Raw genomic sequence first — 26860 nt, 5'->3', positions numbered from 1 at the left:
CCTAAAGAATCTATTCCAAAACTACTAGATCTAATATCTGAATTCAGCAAAGTTGCAGGATACAAAATTAATACCCTGAAATTTGTTGCCTTCCTATACACTGATGAACTAGCAGAAAGAGAAATCAGGAAAACAATTCCATTCACAATAGCATCAAAAAAGAATAAAATACCTAGGAATAAACGTAACCAAGGAAGTGAAAGACCTATACCCTGAAAACTATAAGACACTCATGAGAGAAATTAAAGAAGATACCAATAAACGAAAACACATCCCAAGTTCATGGACAGGAAGAATTCATATTGTCAAAATGGCCATCCTGACAAAAGCAATCTACAGATAAAATACAATCACTATCAAAGTAACAACAGCACTCTTCAATGAACTAGATGAAATAGTTCTAAAATTCATATGGAAACACAAAAGACCCCAAATAGCTAAAGTAATCCTGGGAAGGAAGAATAAAGCAGGGGAGATTATGCTCCCCGACTTGAAGTTCTACTACAAAACCACAGTAATCAAGACAATTTGGTACTGGCACAAGAACAGACCCACAGACCAATGGAACAGAATAAAGACTCCAGATATAAACCCAAGCATATACAGTCAATTAATACATGATAAAGGAGCAATAGATAAACAATGGGGAAATGACAGCCTCTTCAGTGACTGGTGTTGGCAAAACTGGACAGCTACATGCAAGAGAATGAAACTGGATTACTGTCTAACTCCATAAACAAAAGTAAATTCAAAATGGATCAAAGACCTGAATGTAAGTCATGAAACCATAAAACTCTTAGAAGAAAACAGGTAAAATCTCTTGAATATAAACATGAGCAACTTTTTCCTGAACACATTTCCTAGGGCAAGGGAAACAAAATAAAAAATGAACAAATGGGACTACATCATGCTAAAAAGCTTCAGTACAGCAAAGGACACCATCAGCAGAACAAAAAGGTATCCTACAGTATGGGAGAATATATTTGTAAATGACATATCTGACAAGGGGTTAACATCCAAAATATACAAAGAACTCACACCCCTCAAAACCCAAAAAACAAATAACCCAATCAAAAATGGGTGGAGGATATGGGCAGACACTTCTCCAAAGAAGAAATTCAGATGGCCAACAAGCACATGAAAAGATGCTCCACATTGCTAATTATCAGGGAACTCCAAATTAAAACCAAAAGGGGATATCAACTCACACCAGTTGGCCAACATAGAAAAGGCTAGGAACAACAAATGCTGGCAAGGATGCAGATAAAGGGGGAACTCTCCTACAACCCTCCTACACTGCTGGTGTGAATGTAAACTAGTTCAACCATTATGGAAAGCAGTATGGAGGTTCCTCAAAAAAACTAAAAATAGAAATACCATTTGACCCAGGAATTCCACTCCTAGGAATTTACCCTAAGAATGCAGGAGCCCAGTTTCAAAAAGACATATGCACCCCTATGTTTATCATAGCACTATTTACAATAGCCAAGAAATGGAAGCAACCTGTGTCCTTCAGTAGATGAATGGATAAAGGTATGGTACATATACACAATGGAATACTATTCAGCCATAAAAAGAAAACAAATCCTACCATTTGTAACAACATGGATGGAGCTAAAGGGTATTATGCTCAGTGAAATAAGCCAGGTGGAGAAAGACAAGTACCCAATGATTTCACTCATCTGTGGAGCATAAGAACAAAGTAAAAACTGAAGGAACTCAACAGTAGCAGACTCACAGAACCAAAGAATGGACTAACAGTTACAAAAGGGAAAGGAATGTGGTGAGTGTGGAGGGCAAGAGAGGGAGAAGGGGAATAAGGGGCATTATGATTAGCACACATAACATAGCAGGGGGCACGGGGAAGGCAGTATAGCATAGAGAAGACAAGTAGTGACTCTATAGCATCTTACTACGCTGATGGACAGTGACTGTAATGAGGTTTGTAGTGAGGACTTGATAATGGGCGGAACCTAGTAACCACAGTGTTGCTCATGTGATTGTATGTAATGATACCAAAAGAAAAAAAAGAAAAAACATGGTACAGCCATTCTGGAAGACAGTTGGGCAGTTTCTTACAAAACCATGCATACTTTCATTATAAAGTTCAGCAGTTGTGCTCTGTTTACTCAAACATGGTGAAAACTTATGTTCATAAAAGAGAGAAACTACATATAGATGTTAATAGCAGCTTTATTCATAAATGCCAATATTTGGAAGCAACCAAGATGCCCTTTAGAAGGTGGACATATTAACAGTGGTACATTCAAACAATGGGATATTATTCAGCACTAAAAAAAAAATGACCTATCAAACCATAAAAAAGACATGAAGGCATCTTAAATGCACATCACTAAGTGAAAGAAGCCAATCTGAAAAGGCTACATCCTGTATAATTCCAAATATATGACATTTGGAAAAAGCAAAACTATGGAAATAGTAAAAAGGTTTGTGGTTGGCAGGGGTTACTGGGCAGGAAAGGCTGAATAGGCAGAGCAAAGAAGATTTTTTAAGGCAGTGAAATACTCTGTATCATACTATAATGGTGGGTAAATGTCATTTTAGATTTGTCAAAACCTATATAACATATAATACCAAGAGTGAACCTAATGTACACTATGGACTTTGGGTGATAATGATGTGCAGTGTAGGCTCATCAATTGTAATAAATGCACCACTGTAGTGTGGGATGTTTTTTATGGGGAAGGTTGTACATGTGTAGGGACAAAAGGAATACACTAACACACTGTACTTTCAGTTCAATTTTTCTGTGAACCTAAAAGTGTACTAAAAATAAAATGCATTAATTTAAAAAAATGCTTCCCAGTCCATTCACATAAGTAAAGAGGTTTGGCTAACTTGGGCCTAGTTTCATCCATATCCTTGCATGGGTCAGTCTTTATTTACATTGGCCTATACATATTACAAGGTATGAATATTAAAAAAAAAACACATAAAACTTTATTTGGGGAAAAGTCTAAAGTGTTATGCTTAGCAAAGGGTAATAAACAGAAGATAAGAATACTTTGCTCTACTGTGGAGTTAGTAAAATAACACAAATAGAGATAAACATCTGACATATGTTACTGAAAAGGCAAAAAAAAAAGCAAGTCCCATTTTCCTATAATAATTCAATGTGAACTAAGTATTCAGCCTCTTGGAAGAATACTTTTACATTATCAAGTTCATTTCTCACTTGAACACTTCCTAGACTGTGTGACTTTGGGAAAGTACGCTCTCCAAACCTCATTTTTTTCATGGCCGTACCAAATTAGAATTCACAATGATTTCAAAAATGAACTTATTATCTCTTATGTATTCAAAATTTAAATGTGCCACAATTTAAGAATTTCACAATTAATTAACATATGTAAATTGTTAAGAACAGAGTCTAGCATATGGTCAACACTCAATAAACATTCATAATTGGGTACTACTTTCAATTCATGTGTGGAATAAATAAGTCATAAGCATAAATACATGGAAGGAAAAATAGTTATAAAGATCCATGGTAATTAACATCTGTAAAATGATGGTCCCTGAAGCTCAAATGGGTAACATAATAAAATAAATTATACCAAGTAGAATATAGCGCAATGTACACACCATATCAGGAAAAGACAGCAAGGCAGTTTTTCTTTCTTGCTGTAAGAATACTAAACTCTAATATACTCCTTAACACTGAAAAGGTGTCTCAAGGCTTCAGCAATCAACCATTGAGGTCTATCTTAGGCGGTAAGACATGAGAATTAGGCTAATCGAGTAATAATAAAATCCAGTTCTAACACTTCTCCAGCTAAGGGGATCAGGAAAACCTTTTAGTTGTAAAGGAACTGAAGAAGATCAAACTTTTTATAAGATTTACATAAATAGCTGACTTTGCACTGGTTTTACCCTTGTTTGCTAACATTCTCAGTTAAAGAAATTAAGTGGTTGTAGGCTGAACCAAGTTCACTGAAACAGTGTTTAGACAGGGAATGACTGTGTTTAGACACTTTGACTTGTACAAATGGTTCTGGAACATGTATAGTCTTTTAATTGGTTGTTACAGCACTGTTAACAACACACCCAAAGATGTGCTGACATTGAAAGGCCACTTTAAAATGCATCTTGACCCAACCCTTCATTTAAAAGATGAAACAGAATGTGAAAATAGTCAGTGCACAGAGATGAATACAACAAAAACTTCACAGCCCTACCAACTTAGAATTCATAATACTTTAAAAAATCAACTTATTATCTTTTCTGTATTCAACATTTAAATGTCACAATTCAAGAATTTTTACATTTAAGATTCTACTGTACATAACATAGACCTATTATAAATAATAGCAAGTTTTTCATTGTCTCCTTTTTCTAACTATTATTTATGCATATTTGTTATGACATGAATACTGTAACAACATGAACCTCTTATACAGTGTGTGCCTTTATGTATTTTAGGTAATAACACATGCATTTATGTATCAGAATAATTTAAAGAGGGTTAGGTATGAACCACATCCACATCACAACTAAACCTGTAAGTGCATTTTAATAATCAATTACTATTCAGTAGCAGAACAGTAGTATCCACACCAGGAAGTCCAGTTTAGTTTTGTAAAAACCAACTGGGCAAGGTGACTATAAAAAAAAGAGATACAGTATACTAAGCATGCCCACAGATTATCTCAAAGCCCTTTCCAAATGAATGTATGGATAAATAAAACAAAGGAAGAATGTCTGATTTCTTCTGAGGTTTCAGATAAAAACCACTAAAGGCAATAAATGCCGAGAACCTGTAATACAGCCAACATACATCAAATCCCATGAAGAAGAAGCATTACAGTTATAGCCATGAGAAAAACCTAGTAGCACTAATATTTTATTGTCAGCAACTTGAAAGAAGATCAGAAAGTCACAATTAGAGCACTGGCTGATTCTCACCACCATGGAGGTAAGAGAGACAATGAGGTATTAGATGGAAGAATCTAAATAGGATAGAATAATGGACCAAGTGTACTAAGTGTACCATGAAGAACTTCAAAAGATATCTTATAATACACACACACACACACACAGATATATATGGCTTAATTTATCACATATGAAAAAGAGCTGCTAGTTAACTATCATCAAGAGAAGAGAAGAGTGAGGGGCACATGGTAAGAAAACTGCTGTCAGTTTCAACTGTGCCAACTGAAGGACAGTCTGCAGGATGAGAGAGCCTATCCTAATACTTAGCTTTCTGAGTTGTTTCAGATTGGCAACTAGACAAAGTGATATCTGAAATCCCTTTGACCCAGAGGTTCTATGACTCTAAACCTATGTAAAGCCAAAATAATAGTTTTATTTTAGTTTCCAAATTGAAAACTGGCAATTGAGCAATATACAGATGAAAATAACTTGTGACTGTATTATACTTCTGTATAAATGCACCTTAAGACTTCCATTTGGTCATGATGCTTAGCTGTTTAATATTTGAGTAGAAGAACATACTGGATTCTTTCCTTTGCTTCCCAGAATGTTCTAGTATTAATGCTCCTTTTGTTCAGTGAAATCAGGTTTTCATACTACAAAGCTAGTTATGCTACAAAGTTATTTTTTAAATGTATTTTAAATAAATTCTAAAGGAACCAAAAGTCTCATCTCCTCTGGGTTCATGGTTGACATGCTAACTTCCCATGACTTTCTTTGCACAGGATACAACACTACTTTTCCTTGGTAAAGTCAGGCCTATTTCCCACAAAGGTAGGAAAAAGTAGGCTATTGATAGGATTCCTCTTGTAAAAGGTAAAACCTGAGTGCTGTCTGTAGGGACTAAATGGAAACAGAACTTTTGGGGGCAATAAGAGAAATATGGCACACACTGGGGGTGTGGGCAACTTCTTGATGGGTCTCTGAAATGCCACCTGCATGATTCAGCTTCTAACTTCTTTCTGGGGCAGTCCAGCTGTACATATCATCATTTGCTGTTCTGGGCAAGATTTTATGAGATGTGATGAACATATGAAATATTAGCAGTATACTAGGAATCACAGCTGTTATGCCTTGCTGCATTTTTAATGGCTCCTTAAAATCAGAGGCCACTATACACAACAGCACATTTAGACAGGAAACACTGCAATTATCTGGCCTCACCACTCCACTGGAATTCTGCTAGTACATTATAGTTTATAAGCCCTAATAGGCAGTCATCACCTTTGGCAATGTTCCTACTTGAGAAAAGCCACAGTCTGGATTTATTGCCAGTGACTTGTCAAGGGAAAAAGAGAGTTTTCTGTTTTGTTTTGCTCTGTGTTCACCCTGCAAATCAGATACCAAAGATTTCAGAGCAGAAACTGAGTGTCGTATAAAGTAGGTCCCTTTAACATAACTGTGAGTGAAGTTAATTACTACAGGAAAATTGAAGATTCATTAGCCTACTAAGCAAATTAAGGTTTATTAACAGTGATATATAATGCCAAGCCTCAGCTAAGTATATTGGTCTTTTCATGAATATGCGTACAGGACCAGGCAGTTGATTAACCTTACCGTATCTAAACAGCTTGTCACCAGGGTGCTTTTGTTAAAACGACATTGTATTTTAAATGGATGAACATTTTTACACAACCAAAATGCATTTTAAATGTTTGGCTTCTGAAGTCAAGTACTGGGAGATAAGTGAAGTGTCTCAACTATCTAAGCCTCCAATAACTCTTGTTTACTGCTAGAGCTGACTATAGGAAAATGTGACACTTGGAGTTAAATAGCACTTTTCCTCCTTAATAAGCCCCAGTTGTGTTTTTTAAGCTCTTTTCAAATGATACTCTTGATATTTTACCAGGGTATAAGTTTCTTATGCAATGGATTGGGAGGCATCTAATTTACAATTTCAGGAAAAAAATTTTTAAGGCAGTTAAACATAGGAATGAGTCCTTTGATCTGAAAGATTCTGATTGATAGTCCATAAAATGCCAGGTCAGTTAAATATATTAAAGTAAAGGTTTTGTGGGTTGTCAGAGTAAATGCTGGGGTTTGACACTGCCCGTGGCTCATTTTACACAGCTCATACCAACTGGGTCAACGTTTCTGGGACTTGAAAATCTCCAAGGATAAGACAGTCTTCCTTAAAGGCAGTGTCAGAAAAATAAATAAATAAAAGAAAATGGAAACAAAGTTAATTCCTGAATTATAGGACACTGACCTGTCTGTTTCCTCTGGGACTATCAATGCACTTTGCTAAAGCCTTCTTTTTACTGTACCATCTTTGACCAATGGGATATACTACCTAGAATAAGCATATAGCCTCATGATTTCTGTGTTAACCCTAACTGAATAATGCAAATGTAAAACATTATTCATTATTATTAATTTCAAAGAAAGGCATACTTGGCCACTTATTTAAAATTTTTATTTCTTTCAGTGTTGACAGTGAAGAGCAGTATTCATCAAACAGTAAGGGAATGATGGCCTTACATTCCTGTGGTTCAAAGAGAAAGAAAGGCAGTGAAGCCAATCAAAAGCACTGGTCCCTTGGGACAGAGGCTGGGATGGAGGGGTAAGGCAGCTGGAATCATGGTTTTGAAATTAGAACCAGTGGTCTAGTACAGTGACCGGTAAAATCGTTTTTTCCCCAAAATGATGTATATTCTCCAATTCTGAGTGGCCCGAGAGGGGGGACAAGAGGACGAGAATGGGCTGAGGGATATTTCCCCATATCCATCAGGAGTCTTGGGATTTTCATCTTATCTCCTCAGTTAGAGTTTATAGCAGCCAAAAGCAAAGATTCCTGTAGATAGCAAATGTTTAAAAATACTTAACCTGTTCCCTTACAGAAAATATTGAGAACATTATAGTGTTAAGGGATTTGTGGCAACTGGAGATGCCAGCTGATCCTTTCTCATCTGAATATCCCATTCACCAAATTTCTCAATCCCCTTATAGTGCATGAGGAAGTTGAGCCTAAAAATGGTGTGGAGACAAGACAGTTTCCACAGGGTGAGCTAGAAGACTCATCCTATTGTAGAGGTTCTACAAATGATGAGATGTCTGCTTAGCCAGAATTCAATCTGTAATGTTCGTTAAGCAGGGTGTGTTGCTCAAGGGTTACTAATCCTATTTCCAAAGTTAAAATGTTAACAACCAATCAAAAACATCAAAAAAGGGTGAGAACTGGAAATGGAAGATACAATTATATTTTTACTCTAAGGCTCTTTAAATTAGCATTTATCTGTGACTATGTGGAAGAATGCAGATACTTAAGATTCTAGGATATAAAACAACCCTCCAGTATAACTAAAATTAATCCTTTGGTTTCTGAACTTAATAGAACACCTATTTTGTGTAGATTGTGGTTTTGTTAATTTATAGGAAGCAGTAGTAATTCAGAATATTGTTTTACAAATTACAGTTGAAAAAATGTGGCAACTTTTTACCATTATGGAGAGCAATTGGTTCATTTGCCCAAATGTTTCTGCATAGTACACAGGCAGGTTCAAAATCACTAGCCATGTCCTAGATTTTAAGTTGAATTTCCAAGGTTTATGTTTATTTTATAAACAACACAATATAGTCAAAAGATATATTTTGTATATTAAATATTACATAAAACATTTTAGTGATGTTTGTGCTCGCTTTGGAGAAAGGGTACCTCTGAAGCCAACGTTCCAAACGTAACCACATCACTGATAGATTCTGTGACAGGCATAAGGCTGAATTCCAAGGACATACTGAAGTTTGTACAAAGTACTACCTTCTTTTTTGTATGTTTTAATATAAATCTAAATTTGGGTGCCAGTGCTTGTTCTTTCTGGGGTTTTTTTTGGCCACTTCTTTAAACTACCATGGAAAATATATACACACTTAAAAGCCTACCTACTCTAAGTTTCAAACTCATTATATTCCTAAAATCAAATCTCTTTTTCCTGGGATTCCAATTACAAGCAAAGGAGGCACTACAGTCATCAATCCATGGTTTGACATCTTATTTTTAACAAATCACTAAGTAAAGTTAAGGTCTACCTATAAGCCATCTCCTTCCCACTCACCCAACTCCTTCCCTGGCTTTGGTCCACAGGTCCTGTAATTAGTCAACCGAAGTCTGGCCTTTTTCCAGAAACATGATATAGTCAAGCCAGTTCCACACTATCATGCTATTTCTCTGTGCTCCTATCTGTTGCTTCCTCTGCCTCAAACTTTGTTCCACCTGTTATCTGCTGAAAATCTAAATACCCATCAAGTTCTGCACAATTCAAGCCTCCTACAATTAAATGACCCTGAAACTCCAAGTGCTCTACTTATATTTCTCATAGAACTAATTAGTTTTGCCTTGTATCAAATTCAACTAAGTTTGAGCCGGACAAGTAACTCACCAACAATAGCTCCCAACAACTGGCATAAGGAGCCAAGTACTTGTAAAGAAGTGAGTCCGGATCTTTTCTGTGATGACACACCAGACCACTAGTGACCATGAGGTTTCTTCACTGGTGTTCTCACTCTACTGCCTTCAGTTATTACATTCAGGTATTCTACTCTAGGGCATCCACTTTCCTTTTTAGTGTCAGAGAGAGCAACAAACATGTGACACGACCTCATAAAACTTGAATGTGTTGAACAGATCTTCCTGCACACCCCAACCCAACCCCAAGGACTATTATCAGTCTTTAAATGACTCAAGTCTGAGGGAGAAAATAAGTAACTTTTTCAGATGAATTAAACAACCATACTATGTGGAGAGCCTATAGATAGTTCATTCCAATATCATCATGAACACAGAGGATTGCAGAGAATGAATCCCGCTCCTGGGAAAGCTGCAAGAAGAATGCAATGAGAATAAAATATTCCTATCCTACAGTTACAAATTATAAAATTTACTTTAATATCATTAATTTCTGGGGTATCCTCTATCAGCAAAACATTGCACAGTCACTTAATGAGGCCAGGTTTTCTCCATCATCCACTGTGGTGGGAATAACAGAAGACAGTATTTATTATTCACTATACTGAGAGCTGTTCTGTGTTCCTTAATACCCTCTTCTCAGTTATTATTCACAACTCTATTAGGTAGCTACAAAATCAAAGACATCAAATAACCTGCCCAAGGTCATACAACTAGTCTTCAGATCACTGTCTCTAAGTCCTTAATCATTCATGATGTATAATAAAACTTAAAATATATGTATAAGAAAAGAATATGGCCAGAAACATTTAAATTTAAAAGAAAAAGTATTCACTGCATTAATGTTTAAAAAAGAAAAACCCTACACACTCCTACAAGTTTTGGTATTCCTGCCAAATTTTTAAAAAAATCAAATAAGACTCCAGCTAGTCTATACTTCCATTTATATTTAGAATATGAGCTGGGCATGAGTATGTAATGAATATATATGGGTTTCTCTCTCTGTGTATAACACCCACATTATTCAAAAGCTCCCAAAATGTGAAAAATTTGTTCCAACCCTTCTTTATTTTGTCTACTTTAAGAATTCTTTGCAATATGCTTATGTAAATACTGATTTTAGCTGCTGTTCTCATTTCTCAAATCTTCAGCTTATAAATGGATTGGACAAGTAACAGACCTAAGCAGACATCTTGGGAACACAAAACCAAGGAGATATAAACAAATAGAACTAAATAAAAAACAAAGGATTCTTCTCTAAACCCTTTAACTTACCACTACTGATATTTGAAAAGAACTGAGAGATTACAATGGTTGCAGATAAGGGGTGTGTGTGTGTGTGTGTGTGTGTGTGTGTGTGTGTATACACATAGAAATACATGTGCATATACTCAGGTAGGTGTCTATTTTATTAGCACATACAATGTTCAGCATTTTACCTGAGCTTACTAAAAGCTCTATATGAACACAGAATCTAAATGAAAGAAGATTTTGAAGTTAGAGTAATGTTGGGGCATGGGAGAGTACTTAAGAAAACTGTTCCAGCTTGTTAAAAATAAGTGAGTACCTTCAGTTTTCTTATACCAGAATTCACTTTATAGTTCAATTACATTAATAAGTCATGGACTCTGCAGGTGATCTGTCTCTGTCCACACTTTGAAGAGGTGCTTAAGAGGAGTAAGAATAGAGTCAAAATACCACCATTCCACTTACCTGATGCATTACAGACATAAGCCTACAATGACATCACATCCCATATAGCACAGTGAAAAGATGATGCTGGCATCCACCCACCCTAAGTGGGGCTACACTATTCCTATTCAGAAATGTGAAACTCACCAATGCAGAAGTTACTGCCTGAAATTAAGTAACACATGGTGATATTGTTGGAAAGAAAATTCAAACAGAAGACCACTTTTTGATGAGAATTTTGCAATAATATCAATGGACTTTGTATTTTTGACAACATCATAATCCTATTACTGGAAACAAACTATAAGTAGACCATATTTGTCATAGTTGAGAACTAAACATGCATCTGGTATGTATCTTCTCCATGTAAGCTAATAATGTTACTGATTTTTTTTGTATAAGCAAAGTAATACTAACAGCACTTTTACCAAACTAAGGAAGAACTTTTATACTCATCTAACATTGTGTAAATGTAAAAATTATTTTATTCTAATTATAGAATCTTTATTCATAAAAATATATTAGAGAAAAATACTAAACATTCCTGGAATTAGAAAAATAAGTAACAAAAGCATAATGAAGTTCTTGATGTTTCTACCAATGATTTATTTCTTTCAGGGTGACCATACTGACAAAAAAAAAATACTAGATTGTTTAGTCTAAAAGTGATTAAGAGTTAAGTTAGTAGCTTTGGCTTTGTTCCACTGAAGAAAGCAAAGAGGGAGGAATTTAGCTTTTGGACAGAGAATAGACACTGGCAGTCTCCAGATTTTACTTCCAGCATCTCAACCCACAACCAGCCTGGTGTGAAGAGATGGCAGATGGGACTACTTCTGTTATTTCGACTGCTGAAGCAGATACTGCCTGTTTCTGTAAGCATGAATATTCAGTAACAATTAGGAGCGAGGGTAAGTGTGCTGAATGTATGGAGCAGGTACCAAATTTTTTTTTTATCCTGTTCTCCTCATATTATAGATTAAGACAAAAAAATCAGTATTTAGAAAATGTCATTTCTGTCAAGCTTGGAAAACCCTTCCCATTCAATGAAATGATGCTGATTTTCATATATTTAATGTAAATGTCTGGAGAGAAATGGGTAGGCAGATGAAAACCAGAGTAATTAGCAATTTAGAGGAAAGAAATTTAAAGGCAACTAAACTGAATCAGTAATTATTTTCCACTTTATTTTCATGATTTCATTATTTTCTCAGAAAATGCTGAGTGGGCATTAGAGTATCAGTGTCATCATCTATCACACAAACCAGATTTCTTTAAATACTACCATAAGCATCCACACTGACGTTTTGTTGGGTACTAATGCCTATTTGTAATTCTTTTTTACTTATAACTTGAAAAGGATTATTGAACCCAAAAAAGGGTAATTTTGCTATAAATAAAATAAATGTGGTGACAATTTCTTTGAAATCGAGAAATGAGAAATACTGTGATAATCTGACATATGTTGCCACCCCCCACTCCTCCCCAAAGGAGAAAGGTCTAGAAATAAAATAATATGCCTACATTTACTAAAATGAGAAATTAATGATCACTGAAAGGAAATCTAAGGCCACCTATTCAGACTGTAAGGGATAACATCCATTAGAACACCACCTCTCCTCAAAATTAATTAAAAAAAAAAAGAAGTTAATTCATTATACATGTGGGTAAGTTCTTTAAGAGATCTAAAAGTGAATAAATACCTCAATACATAAGCTGAGTTCCACATTCCACATTGACACTTCTCAGTGAAAAAAAACAAAACAAAACAAAACAATTGCACAGGAAAGCTGGCATGAGCCATTCAGGTTCCCCCCATATCCATTACACTGCCAGGTAAGAAGCAAATGTCCTGGATGCTGGGAATCAGATGACAGACACCCAAGACTGACTGACAATCCATAGGGCCCAGAAGGTTACGTATTTAAAAAAAGGATGGACTATCAGTGTGCTCTTTAGGACTGAGATGAAATTTCTTTGATTTTTTCACATCCTAATGAGCACACATTATAGAAATAAATCAATGCCAATGCAAGGCACACATGTGAAAGTTGAGATAAACTTACGAAGTAGCCTGTTCCCAAGCTGGAAGGAGCTGAACTCTGCAATAAAGCATAAAGACAAAGTGGAAAATCAGCAATGGTTTTTAACACGTTCCAATCCACACAGCTCATTACCAGCCCTTTGCAGGCTTTTCATCACTACATCACACCACCAGTGTATGCTGCCCCTTGTCAGCCACTACTGATACAAACACCGTGTTGCTTAATTTTCCCCTTTACATCTCTCAACAACTCAGAGATACTAACGCGCTGTTTACTGAATTCCAAGCTTCTGCGGTGGACGTAATTGCCAATTTATTTGACAGGCAGCTGGGTAATGAATTAATGATGGCAATTCGCCCTGCACTGAGACTAAACAGCCACACATCAGCCTGCCTCCTTGACTTGCTGACATTCAATGTCCTGGTCTCAAGCCACTCAGTTTTGTGGCCACAAAGGGGCAGGCAGGAGGAAAAAGCCCAGACTGACTTGAAAATAAAAAGCCCAGTGGGTTTAGATGACTTTTCCAAATAATGACCTACTTGCCAGTTTATTCCCTAAAGTCACCAGTTAGTAAACACACAGAGCTTTTCAAAAATAAGACATTTTATAAACATAATTAGTAGACTAAAATGCAAAGAATGTGTGGGAATAAGGAAGCATCGAAAAGCATCATTTTTCTGGTGGTTTTAATAATAAGAATTATCAATTTAGGCTTCCACAGTTCTGATATACAGGAAACTAAAAAACAATAATTCTGAAAGGGATGTTGGGCGTCTTCAGGGAAGAGACCAAAAAAACACCCCTTGGTTTTTGTTTTAAACTTGTCTGTGATTTGTTCTTGTTTATATGTTTGTTTCTTTTTCTCCTAAAACCTCTCATTACAAATTCTTTAATTTTTAGTGTCCTTTTGTGAATAAGAGGGTCCCCAAATAAGCTTGAAAGAAAAAGAATGCTAATGCTTGAGGCAATCTTCAGAACTCAGCTAACCGTCCTGGCACCATCAGGGCCTTGCCCCTGACTAGCTTGGGTTAGGTATGACACCTTCCCTGGAGTGGCCTGACTTCCACCCGGATGCAACAACTACTTGGTTCCTCTTTAACTCTTCTACTCAAACGTGCAGGCTCTGTTCTGTAAAGTATAGGTAGCTGGGACCCACTGGCTTACTCATCATTGCTTCCCCAGACCTTAGCATAGTGCCTGGCACACAGGATGCACTTAATAAGTATTTGTTGAGTTAGTATATAAACAAATGAATGAATGTATTGTACAGGGGGAGAAAAGGATTCTGTAAATGTAACATCTCCAAAAATAAAGTAGATGTGATTCTTCTCTATTCTAACCTGTTTCTGAGAAGGAAATCAAGAGCTTTAAGTACAAACAGATCTGCATCAAACAAAGAGAGAATGCTCCAGGCCATTCCTAAATTCACTTCCCAAAGCAAAACTTTCTTCGCCTCAGTGTTTCAGAGAAGCTCAGGGGAATTAAAGAATGACAGATGTGTGATCTGCACAATGGACTTGGTTTTAAAAAATCTTGCTGCATTCTTGATCCCATAAATGGTATTCAGGGAGATCCACAGTAGTCATGGCGACAGCTTCTCACAGCAGTCATTAGCCATGTGACAGCATCACCTGTTTTAGCACCCACAGCTCTCCGTGGAGCAGAGGAGGCAATAGCCAAGTCAGATCTCTACCAGCCTGAAGCTATGCCCCTGGGAGGAAAACTCACTTTTGGATGAATTACTAAGAGATAACGTGGGATTTGTTTATTTCAGATTTTTTTCCTTTTCCTGCAAATGTATTTTATCCCAGAAACAGAAGTACCCCCTCCAGACCCACCTTTCCACCCCCACATACATATCATCTTATTGTACACCAAAGAAAATTACATCCTTGAGGCCTCAGAAAGCTCTGTTATACTCATTTTGCATATATATTGTACATTACTCAGGAAGCTGGGTGGAGAAGAGGGCTTTGTTGTGCATATTTGTTCTGGCTATTGTTTATGCAGGTCTGACTGAATGAGGGAACAGTGGGTATCATTTCAATTTCTGATGTCAACATCAAATTACTTATTTAATTTCATGCCTGGCGAAGCATTGTATAGCTACACGCAGAATCATTTCACTTCATTTGTTATGCTGTGTTTTTGTGGCGATTGGCTTGCCTTCCAACTGACAGCTTTAATTACAACATGAATTTGATTGCACTGCCGGGGAATTAACATAATGTAACAAAGCATTTAAGCACCCTGTCTTATAACACCCCCCGCCTCCCAGCACACACACACACATGCAAAAATACAGACACATGAAGAAAACAGACACTGGATCCTCACATACATTAAAAGGTCTGTTGGAGTTTCAACATATGCTAGAAAGCATATATAAATTTATAGTCAGAGGCTACCCACATTTGCCAGTCCACTATACTCACTACTTTTTTTTTAATAGGAAAAGATTTGTGACATTAAGTTGTGATTTCTGGACCTGGCAGAAAACTTTGTAGAAAAATCCTTTTAATCTACTTTGCCAAATATCATAGTATTGACATTTCCCCTCACCCCCCTTACTCCTTTTCACCATATTTATCGTGGCCAATTGCCAGCTCCCTTTCAATCATTGCTGGAGAACTGAAACAGAAACATCTCTGAAATAGAGACTTCTCCTTGTCCAGTTCTACAACCCCAAGAATCTGGTTATGGCCTTGTATTCAGTGAGACACTATCAGTTGTCACCAAGAGGACCTCCACCATCTGAATACAGAAAAGAGAAGTCCTGAGACCAGTAATAGGACAGGAGACAGGGTTTCGCTGATAGCTCATGCATCACATCCCTGAGACACTGCTATCCAAAAGGCCTAGAACAGTCTCAGTCATGTATGCTGAATCTACATCTGTATCTAACTATAGCTACAAATATTTGAAAGCTTTAGCATTTTCCCAAGTCAGAAATTCCATGAACACCTGAAAGCTTAGGTGGCAACAGATTATGCTACAAAAATGGAATGAATGTTTAGAAACGGCTTTTTTATTGTCTGAAATGTGTTATGTTAGCTATTCATTTATAGATATGCATTTAAGGATTGGTACTGCTGCTTTCTCATGTTACAGAAGAAGAGACAGACACCAGTAGGTAAAGACCTAGGAAAGCAGACAGGTGGTGTGCCCTGACCACTGAACCATTTGACAGAATCAAGTTGATTTGGACTTTCTGTGTTTCCCTGTCAATATCTAATAAGAGGAGGTGTCTTCCATTTTTCTCTCAAATTCTGTCCAAACTATATTAGCAAAAGGGGCCACAGAGTCTAGAAGAGGGTATGAGTCAAAATGAGGCTTGAAAAACTAAAGATATGATTTTTTTTAAAAATGGAACAAATGAAAGTATCCTTGGATTCCAAACCATTTTGAAATAGTAACTATAAACACCCATGTTTAGGCAAAATTCCACTGAGTAATGCAAAAGCCTTCATTTTTATTTCTTCAAGTGGTAGAGTTGCCAATTCTTTCATATTTCCAAATGCACTAGGTAGAAATGCAAGGTATAGAGAGGGTGAGAAAATAGAGTAGGAAAAGCATTCAGCAGTAAGCATGACAAGACAAGGGTACGAGGAAATTCTAGCCAGCTGGGTATCTGATATGCGATTTCTGGTTTCATTATAAGCCATCTCCTGTTTAACATGGTCTTTTCATTCTGCTGGGGCTTTTTGCAGATTTGACCACTGCTCCAGCAATCTCTGCAAATTACCCACCTCGATCTCATTATGTTGCAAAAGAGAGCTTTCTTACAAACACACTGCCTCAATCTCCAAGCTACATGGGCTGAAGGAATAGTAATGGGATGCACAGTTGAAAGACATTTTCCAGGAGGGAGAATGTTGCTGCTGACATTCAAGTCTGCAAGTGGATATTCATTAAAAGCTTATTCTACACTTTCTCCCTGCCCTCCACCTGACTTTTTTTCCATCTCTGTCACTAAGCTATCATTGAAGCTACTCATTAAACTCATGAAGTTAACATTTCTGTTTTAACAGCTTCCAACAACATCCAACCAGTTGAAACCCTTACAAGGGATTTCAAAATTGATTATCCATCTAAAACAGATGTGCTCCATTCATTAGCGATCTATAGAGAGGCCATGGCTACAACAGTTTCCTGAGTATGGAATGGATGTGTTCTCCATCCCTAGAAGAGAATGTGTGCTCTGACCCTAGGGCTAATTTAAATAGAATATTTAAAAATTCTTCCAAATCACCAACTGTGTTTGACATCCCTGCCTACCCACCGCCATGTTACACTTTTCCATCTTGGGAGTCAAAAGCAGAAGGACCATGCCAGGAATCATAACTGACCAGGAATAGTCAAGTATATTTATTGCAAAGATCACAAAACAACTTCATTTATGGGTTTTCTGTAGTGTTTTAAAAATCAATGATAATTAAAAGAACTTGAAATCATAAGTAATGTACCTTGGAGATAAGATTACCAGTTGTTTATATATATATATATATAATATATATCTACATGGGAATTAATACTAAGGGAATTCAACTGACAATGGGAGCAGGCAACTTGAAAGAAGCACCAGGTGTGCAAATGGTCCCTTCCAACTTCCATTTTCAACCCTGCTATAACCTACTTCAAGTTATCACCAGCTCTCTACATTCAACAGTTTCTGGCTTCTTTCTCTGATTTCATTCTTGCTCTCATTTCCATCTGTAGTTTCATATAAAAGGTAAGGTAAACACTTCAAAATAAAAATTACAATAACATCCCTTTTGACATGTTCTAGTGGCTTTTAAAATAATAACCTATAGTGGTGTGGGAAAAATGGAAGTTCCTACGGCCAGGATCCTTACCCTAAACTACTTGATGATGTAACTGGCCTACTGCTAGGCTAATACTTCCAACACCAGTAGGCAATAAGCTATTACTGACTGAGTCACTATATAAAGAACTCCACCCAGTGCTCTGGGTGGAGGCAGAAACAGGAGGTGGATTATGGACCTGCAGGCTGCTGGATGCAGACAGGATTCTAGTGCTCAACGTACCACTGGGAAAATAAAGCTGGATAATAAACACTTTTACCCCAAGAACATTCCATTGTCATTTCTCTGTCTCACTGAACCCATAGTGAAGTTGCCCAGGGTTGAAACTCTCAGGCAAGACAAGTGGGTTGAATAGTGTCCCCCTAAAATTCATGTCCACCTGGAACCTCAGAATGTGACTATGATCATGAGAAGACAACACACAGAAATTTATGCGTAAACTTGGATGGGCCACTAGGTACCCAGATATTTGGTCAAACATTATACTGGGCATTACTGTGAAGGTGTTTTTGGATGAATCTAACATTTAAATGAATGGACTGAGTAAAGTACACTGCTCTCCCTGACGTGGATGCGCTTCATCCAACCAGTTGAACAGAACAAAAGGACAACCATCCTCAGAAAAAGAAGGAATTCCTCTGAGTGCCTTCAAGCTGGGACAATGTTTTTCTGTTTGTAGACTCAAACTGGAACACTGAGTCTTCCTGGGCCTCAAGCCTCCCAGCATTTGTGCAGCAATTACACCATCAGCCTTCCAGGGGCTCAGGCCTTTGGACTCAGACTGGAACTAACCGTTGGCTCTCCGGGGTATCCAGTTTGCTGACTACTGATTTTGAGACTTGTCAGCCTCCATAATTGTATATGTTTATACATCCTATTGGTTCTGTTTCTCTTAACAACCCTGATATAATGACCTTATTTGGAAATAAGGTCTTTGCAGATATAATTATACTGAGGTCATGCTGGATTAAGGTGGGCCCTAAATCAAATGATTGTTGTTCTTATAAAAAGAGGAGAGGACAGACAAAGTTACAAATAGAGTAGAAGACCATGTGAAAACAGAGGCAGTTATTAGAGTGATGTAATTATAAGCCAGGGAACACCAAGAAGTGCCAGACCCATCAGAAACTAGGTGAGGAATGGCAGGATTCTTTGCCAGAGCTTTCAGGAAGATCAGGACCTTGCTGACACCTTAATGTTGGATTTCTAGACTTGAAAACTGTGACATAGTAAATTTCTGTTGTTTCAAGCTACCCAGTTTGTAGTCTTTTGTCACAATTGCCCAGGAAGCCAATATAATATGTAGGCTTCTTACTATGGACTAGAAGATACGGTGTCATCAGCTCATTCACTATACTCCAGCCACACTGGCCTTTTTACTCTCTCTCAAACATGTCATGCTCACGCCTGACTCCAGGCCTTGAGCTTCTTGTTGTTTCTGTTGCCCAGGATGCTCCCCCCATAGATCTTCACGGGGTTACTGCCTTTTCTTTATTCAGGCTTCAGTTCAAACATCACCTATAGAAAGGCCTTAACCAGTCATACTAGTTAAAGTAGCAACATAAGCCCTTCCACTCCTCCTTACTTTTTTGTTTACTTCATAATATGCATTAATCAGAAGTAATTTTATTATTTGCTCATAGGTTTGATGTTTGCCTCCCCCAACAGGATGGAAGCTTCTCAGGCAGAGACTTCATCTTGTTCACAGTTCAACCTCAAGGGCCCAGAAATATATTTGGCACATAATATTTGATAAATATTTCTGGATAATCAAAATGCTGACACATCTAGAAAAATACATAAATATGTATGTATGTACATAAATATGAACTTGTTTTATTTGTTTATGCTTTTTTTTTCTCTTCCTGTGAAAAAAGGAAAAGGAAAATCTGGCAAAAAGAAAAAGAAAATGGAGAGACAATATAAGTAGTCCTTCACAGTTCTAGATTAGATTCTGTTCTTAAATTCAGGAAAGCTCCTTGATGGTGTGGCCCAAATCTGTTTAATACACCTGGCAGAGTAAAACCTCAAGAAGGTTTGTGGGGAGGATGGGAAGAATATACACTAGGATGGGTAGATGCTTGCCTGGATGGATGGATGATGGCATGTTGTGATACATAAATCAATAAAGACACAAAAACTTGGGGAAATTCAGGGTAGGAAAAGGGGATATCTCAAAAAGCAGAAGAAATTACTCAACTGTGATCATATTAAATGCACTAAATGGCTTCAGAGGATAATATATTAGAGAAATGTTTAGCACAATACTAGAATTCAATCTATTCATTATTTTTTGAAAAATTCCAATTCCTTCAAAGTCTTGACTACTTAAAAATTATTAAATATTTTCTGCCTTCTCCTAACTAAAAATCTGACCCAAAATTCTTTCAGGAAGAAACTAGAGTCATATCCATAAACTTATTTGAACAAAGCTTTAAAGGAGTTTGCTTCCACAGCGTGGTGGGAAGACTTTGCTAAAGAAAGTGTCACTGGGCTGGCAGAAAGAAAAGAAAAAGAAAAAAGGAAACAAGAAGAAGAAACAAAGGGAGGATGATTTGAAATGCATATTAAGAAAATCAGTGGCTTAGAGGGACTAAGTATAAGTTGTAAAGATGGGGAAATACAGAGCAGGAAGGGTAGATTCATACCTCCTTGTGGAGGGCTCTGCAGATAATCCTTAAGAGTATGGACTTCCTCCAACAGATCTTAAAGAAGAAAGTTTAAATGTGAGCTCTGACTCTTACATAAATATTCTGGAAGCACTGTGGAAAACAATGCAAAGGAAACAGATGGGGTAGATGAAATCATTGAGAGGCCACAAGAACTATGTGTGCCAGATGGTAAGGGCATGTGAAGCATTGGTAGTGTCAGGGGAGCTTCCTTGCACCTCTTCAGAACGAAGTCAGCAGATAAAGGAGAGTGGCTAAGTAGACAGGGTAAGTGAGACAGAGGAAGGAACAGAGCTCAACTTGGAGAATCCCAGCTTGGGGAGCCAGTACTGGGACAGGGAAATGAGAGGGATGGCTCAGGTTTGAGAAAAATATGTAAGGAGACCTAGGATATCGAGGATTTTATTTTGGAGGAGGAGTTGCACTTGTCATGATTGAGTTGAGCAGGTTTTGTCAAGTTGACAGTTACATTCAAATTTAAAAGAGTTAAGAAGACCCCTAAAGTAAGTTCTAAATCTGATGCAAAAAGGAAAAGAAGATAAATATTTTTGAGCATACCAGATGTACCAAAAACTGTGCTAAGTGATTCAAATACAGAATATTAGGTAATCTTTCAAGAAGACCTACAAGGTTGGTGAAATCATCACCATTTCACGGATAAATAAACCAAGGGTTAGAAAGATCAAGTTCTTTGCTCCAAGTCACACAGGTAATAAATAACTAAATGGCTATTAAAACCTGGTGTGTTTGTTTTAATACAATGCTCATCATCATTTCATTTTTTAGGGCTTTTATTTACTAAATTTGTAAGTTTAGCACGTAAGTTTTGAAGACTTCCTCAGTTATAAAATTCTGTATGCACCATTAACAATATTTTTCCCCTTAAATAATTTGTCCTATTTATATACTCACTTATTCCCCTTAACTTTCTCCTTGGTGACTAATCTAAACAAGTTACTATGTCTTCTTGATGTGGACAATCTGATTGTCCTTGTAGACAATGATGCACTTCTGCCAATATGGTTTGGGAATACGTAATTTAGAAAAGCCAAGCACATTTGGTTTTTAAGCTTTACTCATGAGTCAAATCCTCCAGCTACACTGGAATTCTTTATCTTTACTCTTTTTGCCTAATTAAAAAAAAGAGCTGAAATAACATAGTATCTTAATTAGCTGTACTTAGTGAGTCTTCACCTGTCGAAGATTCTTAAAGTATCATTAAGTAAATGGAAAACTTAAGGAATTTTTCTCAGCTGAAAACCGGTAGCATGTGTGATGGAGTAACAGGAACCAAATACACTATCCCATCTTAAGCAAATAAAAAACTGTACAAAATGTATGAAAAAGGTTTTTTTTTTTTTTTTTTTAGGAAAGGGGCAATAGGCAGAGCAGGACAGAGATCTTAGAAAGGAAGAAATGAAATGACCCTTATGATTGCCCCTGCCTACTGCCTGGAGAGCGCTTCCATGCCACAGTAGGTGATTGAGGGTGATGCTGGTGGAGCCCAGGAGTATCCCTGAGTTCAAAGACAGACTTGATCATCGGGGGAAGCCAAGCTAGCTAGAATTTGCAAAGCTCAGGCTGAGAGACAAGAAAGCTTCACTGGGAGAGAATCATGAAACCTACAAAAGGTTCCCCTCTAGTTCTCACTTGATAACTGGCATCAACAAATCTGCACTAGTACATCTGTGGAAAACAGTACCTAGGGAAAGGGGAAGAAATCAACCACGGGAAAGGAGCAGGGTTAACGATCCCTAGAGCTCACACAGGGCAGGGAATAACTGGAATTCCTATCAGCCAGGGTGGAAAAAAACATGTAATACATCAGGAATCAGGCTGAATATTCAACATTACAGAAAAATTGGCTTTAGCCTTAAAGCTGTTCTGTTTCCACCCAGGAAAGCATAACAGCAACCTCAGAAAAATCAAACTATTTCCACGTGATGTAACTGCATCCCAGAATAAAGCTCAAGAGACCAAAAATATCCAGCACCCAATAACGTAAAAATTCACAGTGTTTGGCATCCACCCCAAAAAACTTGCCGGGCATGCAAAGAAGCCAGAAAATAATGAGGAGAAAAACAACCAATAAAAAAGACTTAGAAATGACACAGATAACACAATTAGTACATGAAGGATATTAAAACACTTAGTAGCAACTATTTTCAAGAAAGTAATGAAAGCACAAGCATGGTAGGAAGAGACATGTGAGATACATTTAATTAAAAGAAAAACCAGTAGTGATCTTTGATTCCATCTCTTCATTCCCAATAGTCACTACAATAGTTAATTACAAATTCCCTTATAAGTAAAAGTAGGAGGCATCTTTACTCTAAAATATTGTGTGGGTAGGTGTTGCCCTGGTACCCCAGAACACCATTTTGTGTCTTGACTTGTCAAAGGCTTTCATCTCAGCAGATTTCAGATTGCAATAGGCCTGATGGATGTGTAAGACTCAGCAACTTCAGAAAAGCTCACATGAAGGAAATAGTGGCTGGAGTTTTGGAACATCTCACTAAATGCCAACTACTTTTCTTTCATTCTTCCTTCCTTCCTCTCCCTTCTTTGTTTCTTTCTTTCCCTTTCCCTTCCTTCCCACCTTCCCTCCCTTCCTTTCTTTTCTTTCTTCTTTCTTTTCCTTTCTTCTCTTTCTCCCTCTCTCTTCCTTTCTAATTTCTCCTTTAATCTTTTAATAATGTTGCAAAAAGCATGAATTTTAATACTTAATAAGCAAAATGAACACAAAGTATTTCATAGACTGGCTTGACATAAGATTGGCAAGATTGTTACAGCCCTAATTTTTTTACTTTTATTGCAGCAAATATATATATAAATATATATAAAAGGTTTGACATTTTAAAAGTGTACACTTTAGATGCATTATTCACATTCACGATGTTGTCCAAATGTCACAACTATATATTTCCAAAACTATATCATCACTCCAAATAGAAACTTTGTAACCATTAAACAATAACTGTCCACCCCTCACACTCTCCCACCATGACTACCAGTCCTGGTAGCTCCTATTTATTTTCTGTCTCTAGGATTTTGCTTATTCTAGATACCTCATATAAGTGAAATTTATCTTCTTGTGTCTAGCTTCTTCACTTATCACAATGTTTTCAAGTTTCACCTATGTTGTAGTATTGTAGCGTGTATGAGAACTTCGTTCGTTTTCATGGATAAACACTATTCAATTGTCCATACATATCAGTCTTTGTTTATTCATTCATCTGTTGGTACACACTTAGGTTGTTTCCACCTTTTGGTTGCTGTAAATAATGCCACAGTGAAAACCGGCATATAAGTATCTCTCTGAATAACTGTTTTCAATTTGATTAGGTAATAATAACTAAAAGTGGAATTTGTGGGGAAATACTGTAATTCTATATTTAACTTTTCGAGGAACTCCCAAACTCTGTTCCACAATGACTACACCATTTGCCTTTCCCCTAACAATTACGAGGATTCCAACTTCTCCATACCCTTGCCAAAACTTATTTTCCTATTTTAAAAAATATAACTATTCTAGATGTAAAGTGATATCTCATTATGGTTTTGACTTGCATATCCTGAGTAATTATGATGATGATCATCTTTCATGTGCTTACTGGCCATTTGTATTATCTTCTTTGCATAAATGTCTGTACAAGTCATTTGCTCATTTTGAAATGGGTTGTCTTTCTGTTGTTGAGTTGTAGGAGTTCTTTATGTGTCTAGATATTAAACACTTCTTAGTTATATAATTTCCAAATATTTTCTCTTATTCTTCAGTCTTCTTTTAACTTTTTTAATGATGCCCTTTGATATATAGAAGTTCTTAATTTTGATGAAGTCCAATTTTCTACTTTCTCTTGTTGCTCATTCTCTTGCTGTCATATCAAAGAATGAATTGTCAAATTTAAGGTCATGAAGATTTGGCCATATGTCCTCTTCTAAGAGTTTCATGGTTTTAGCTTTTGTACTTAGGTCACTGATTCATTTTGAGTTACTTTTTGTACAGGACATTATGCAGGGTACAACAAATAGATGAGAATATCTATTTGTACCAGCACCATCTATGAAGAAAATTCTTTGCCAACTGAATGGACTAGGAACTCATATAAAAAAAATCAGCTAGCCAAAACGGAGAAGGGAGGGAGTGGAAGGTTTGGGACTGCTGAATACCAAGCTCCAGAGATCTGCTCTGGGAGCACAAACCTACATTTCATGGTGCTTTCATGAGACTCATATGACTACCGGGTTGGAAAGTTAATATAGGCAGAATTCCTGGAGAGACTGAGATTCCAGCCACTTGTGGAAAGCAGGGATCCATATTCGGCTGCTCTGGGACAAAAGCTTATACCTGTGTGCTTGGCCCACTGGTTCAGGCAGTGGAGACAGGCACAGGAGCCAGAAAGGTGGAACAGCTCTTTTCTCCCTCGAGGCACCAATACCGCTCCCCTGTGGCCCCCGACGTTGATTCAGGGGCTGAGCAGCTCCAGAGTAGAGCTTCTGGACACTAAAGGGTACCATACACAAATATGAAATGCCAAAGGAACCTGGTCCAGAGTAAAATTATTAATATAATCCCCAAGAAAGATTTAAATGACATGGATCTCATGACTCTTCCTAAAAGGGAGTTCAAAATAAAAATCATTAACATGCTAATGGAGGTATAGAAAGATATCCAAGAACTCAGGAATGAATTCTGGTCATAGATCCAGTCGTTGAAGAACATGATGGAGGGTATTAAAACCAGGTTGGATATGGTGAAGGATACAATAAGTGAAATAGAAACCAGAGAAGAGGAATACAAAGAAGCTGAGGCACATAGAAAAAAAAGGATCTCTAAGAATGAAAGAATATTGAGAGAACTGTGTGACCAATCCAAACGGTACAATATTCGCAATATAGGGATATGAGAAGAAGAGAGAAAGGGATAGAAAGTGTCTTTGAGGAGGTAGTTGCTGAAAACTTCCCCACTCTGGGGAAGGAGATAGTCTCTGAGGCCATAGAGACCCACAGATCTCCCAACACAAGGGAACCAAGGAAGACAACACCAAGACATATAGTAATAAAATTGGCAAAGATCAAGGATAAGGACAGACTACTAAAAGCAGCTAGGGAAAGAAATAAGATCACATACAAAGGAAAGCCCATCAGGCTAACATCAGACTTCTCAGCAGAAACATTACAGGCCAGAAGGGAGTGGCATGATGTATTTAATGCAATGAAGCAGAAGGGCCTGGAACCAAAATTACTTTATCCGGCAAGATTATCATTTAAATTTGAAGGAGGGATTAAGCAATTTCCAGATAAGCAAAAGCTGAGAGAATTTACCTCCCACAAACCACCTCTATAGTCTATTTTGGAGAGACTGCTATAGATGGAAGTGTTCCTAAGGTTTAACAGCTGTCACCAGAGGAAATAAAACCACAGTAAATAAAGCAGAACAGCTAATTACTAAGCAAATGCAAAATTAAATAAACTATACCCAAAGTCAATCAAGGGATAGACAAAGAATACAGAATACGATACCTAATATATAAAGAATGTAGGAAGAAGAAAAAGGAGAAAAAGAAAAGAACCTTTAGATTATGTTTGTAACACCATATCAAGCAAGTTAAGTTAGACTCTTAGACAGTAAGGAAATTAACCTTGAACCTTTGGTAACCACGAATCTAAAGTCTGCAATGGCAATAAGTACACACCTATAGATAATCACCCTAAATGTAAATGGACTGAATGCACCAATCAAAAGACACAGAGTCACTGAATGGATAAAAAAACAAGACCCATCTATATGCTGCCTACAAGAGACTCATTTAAACCCAAAGACATACACAGACTAAAAGTGAAGGGATGGAAAAAGATATTTCATGCAACTAACAGAGAGAAAAAAGCAGGAATTGCAATACTTGTATCAGACAAAATAGACTTCAAAACAAAGAAAGTTACAAGAGACAAAGAACATTACATAATGAAAAGGGAGTCAATCCAATAAGAAGATATAACCATTATAAACATCCATGCTCCCAATACAGTTGCACCAGCATATGCGAAACAAATACTAACACAATAAAAAGGGGAAATTGAATGCAATGCATTCATTCTAGGAGACTTCAACACTCCACTCACTCTGAAGGACAGATTAACCAGACAGAAGATAAGTAAGGAGACAGAGGCACTGAACAACACAATAGAACAGATGTACCTAACAGAAATCTACAGAACTCTACACCAAAAGGAACAGAATACACATTCTTCTCAAGTGCACATGGAACATTT

At 37.1% G+C, this 26860-nt stretch overlaps 1 protein-coding gene across 4 annotated transcripts in view; it reads right to left on the bottom strand.

Annotated features, from left to right (window-relative positions):
- Nucleotides 1-26860, bottom strand: part of AUTS2 (activator of transcription and developmental regulator AUTS2) — a 1201476-nt gene that overhangs the window by 609044 nt on the left and 565572 nt on the right. For all 4 annotated transcript variants that reach the window (XM_073215214.1, XM_073215215.1, XM_073215216.1 and 1 more), the window contains one exon: nucleotides 13114-13149. In XM_073215214.1, coding sequence (XP_073071315.1) covers nucleotides 13114-13149 — 36 coding nt within the window. The remainder of the gene's footprint in view (nucleotides 1-13113; nucleotides 13150-26860) is intronic.

The sequence above is a fragment of the Manis javanica genome, chromosome 10 (assembly GCF_040802235.1).
Source record: "Manis javanica isolate MJ-LG chromosome 10, MJ_LKY, whole genome shotgun sequence".
In the NCBI taxonomy this organism is placed as follows: domain Eukaryota; kingdom Metazoa; phylum Chordata; class Mammalia; order Pholidota; family Manidae; genus Manis; species Manis javanica.
The sequence above is the reverse complement of the archived record's forward strand: the minus strand, read 5'-3'. Positions and strand labels throughout refer to the sequence as shown.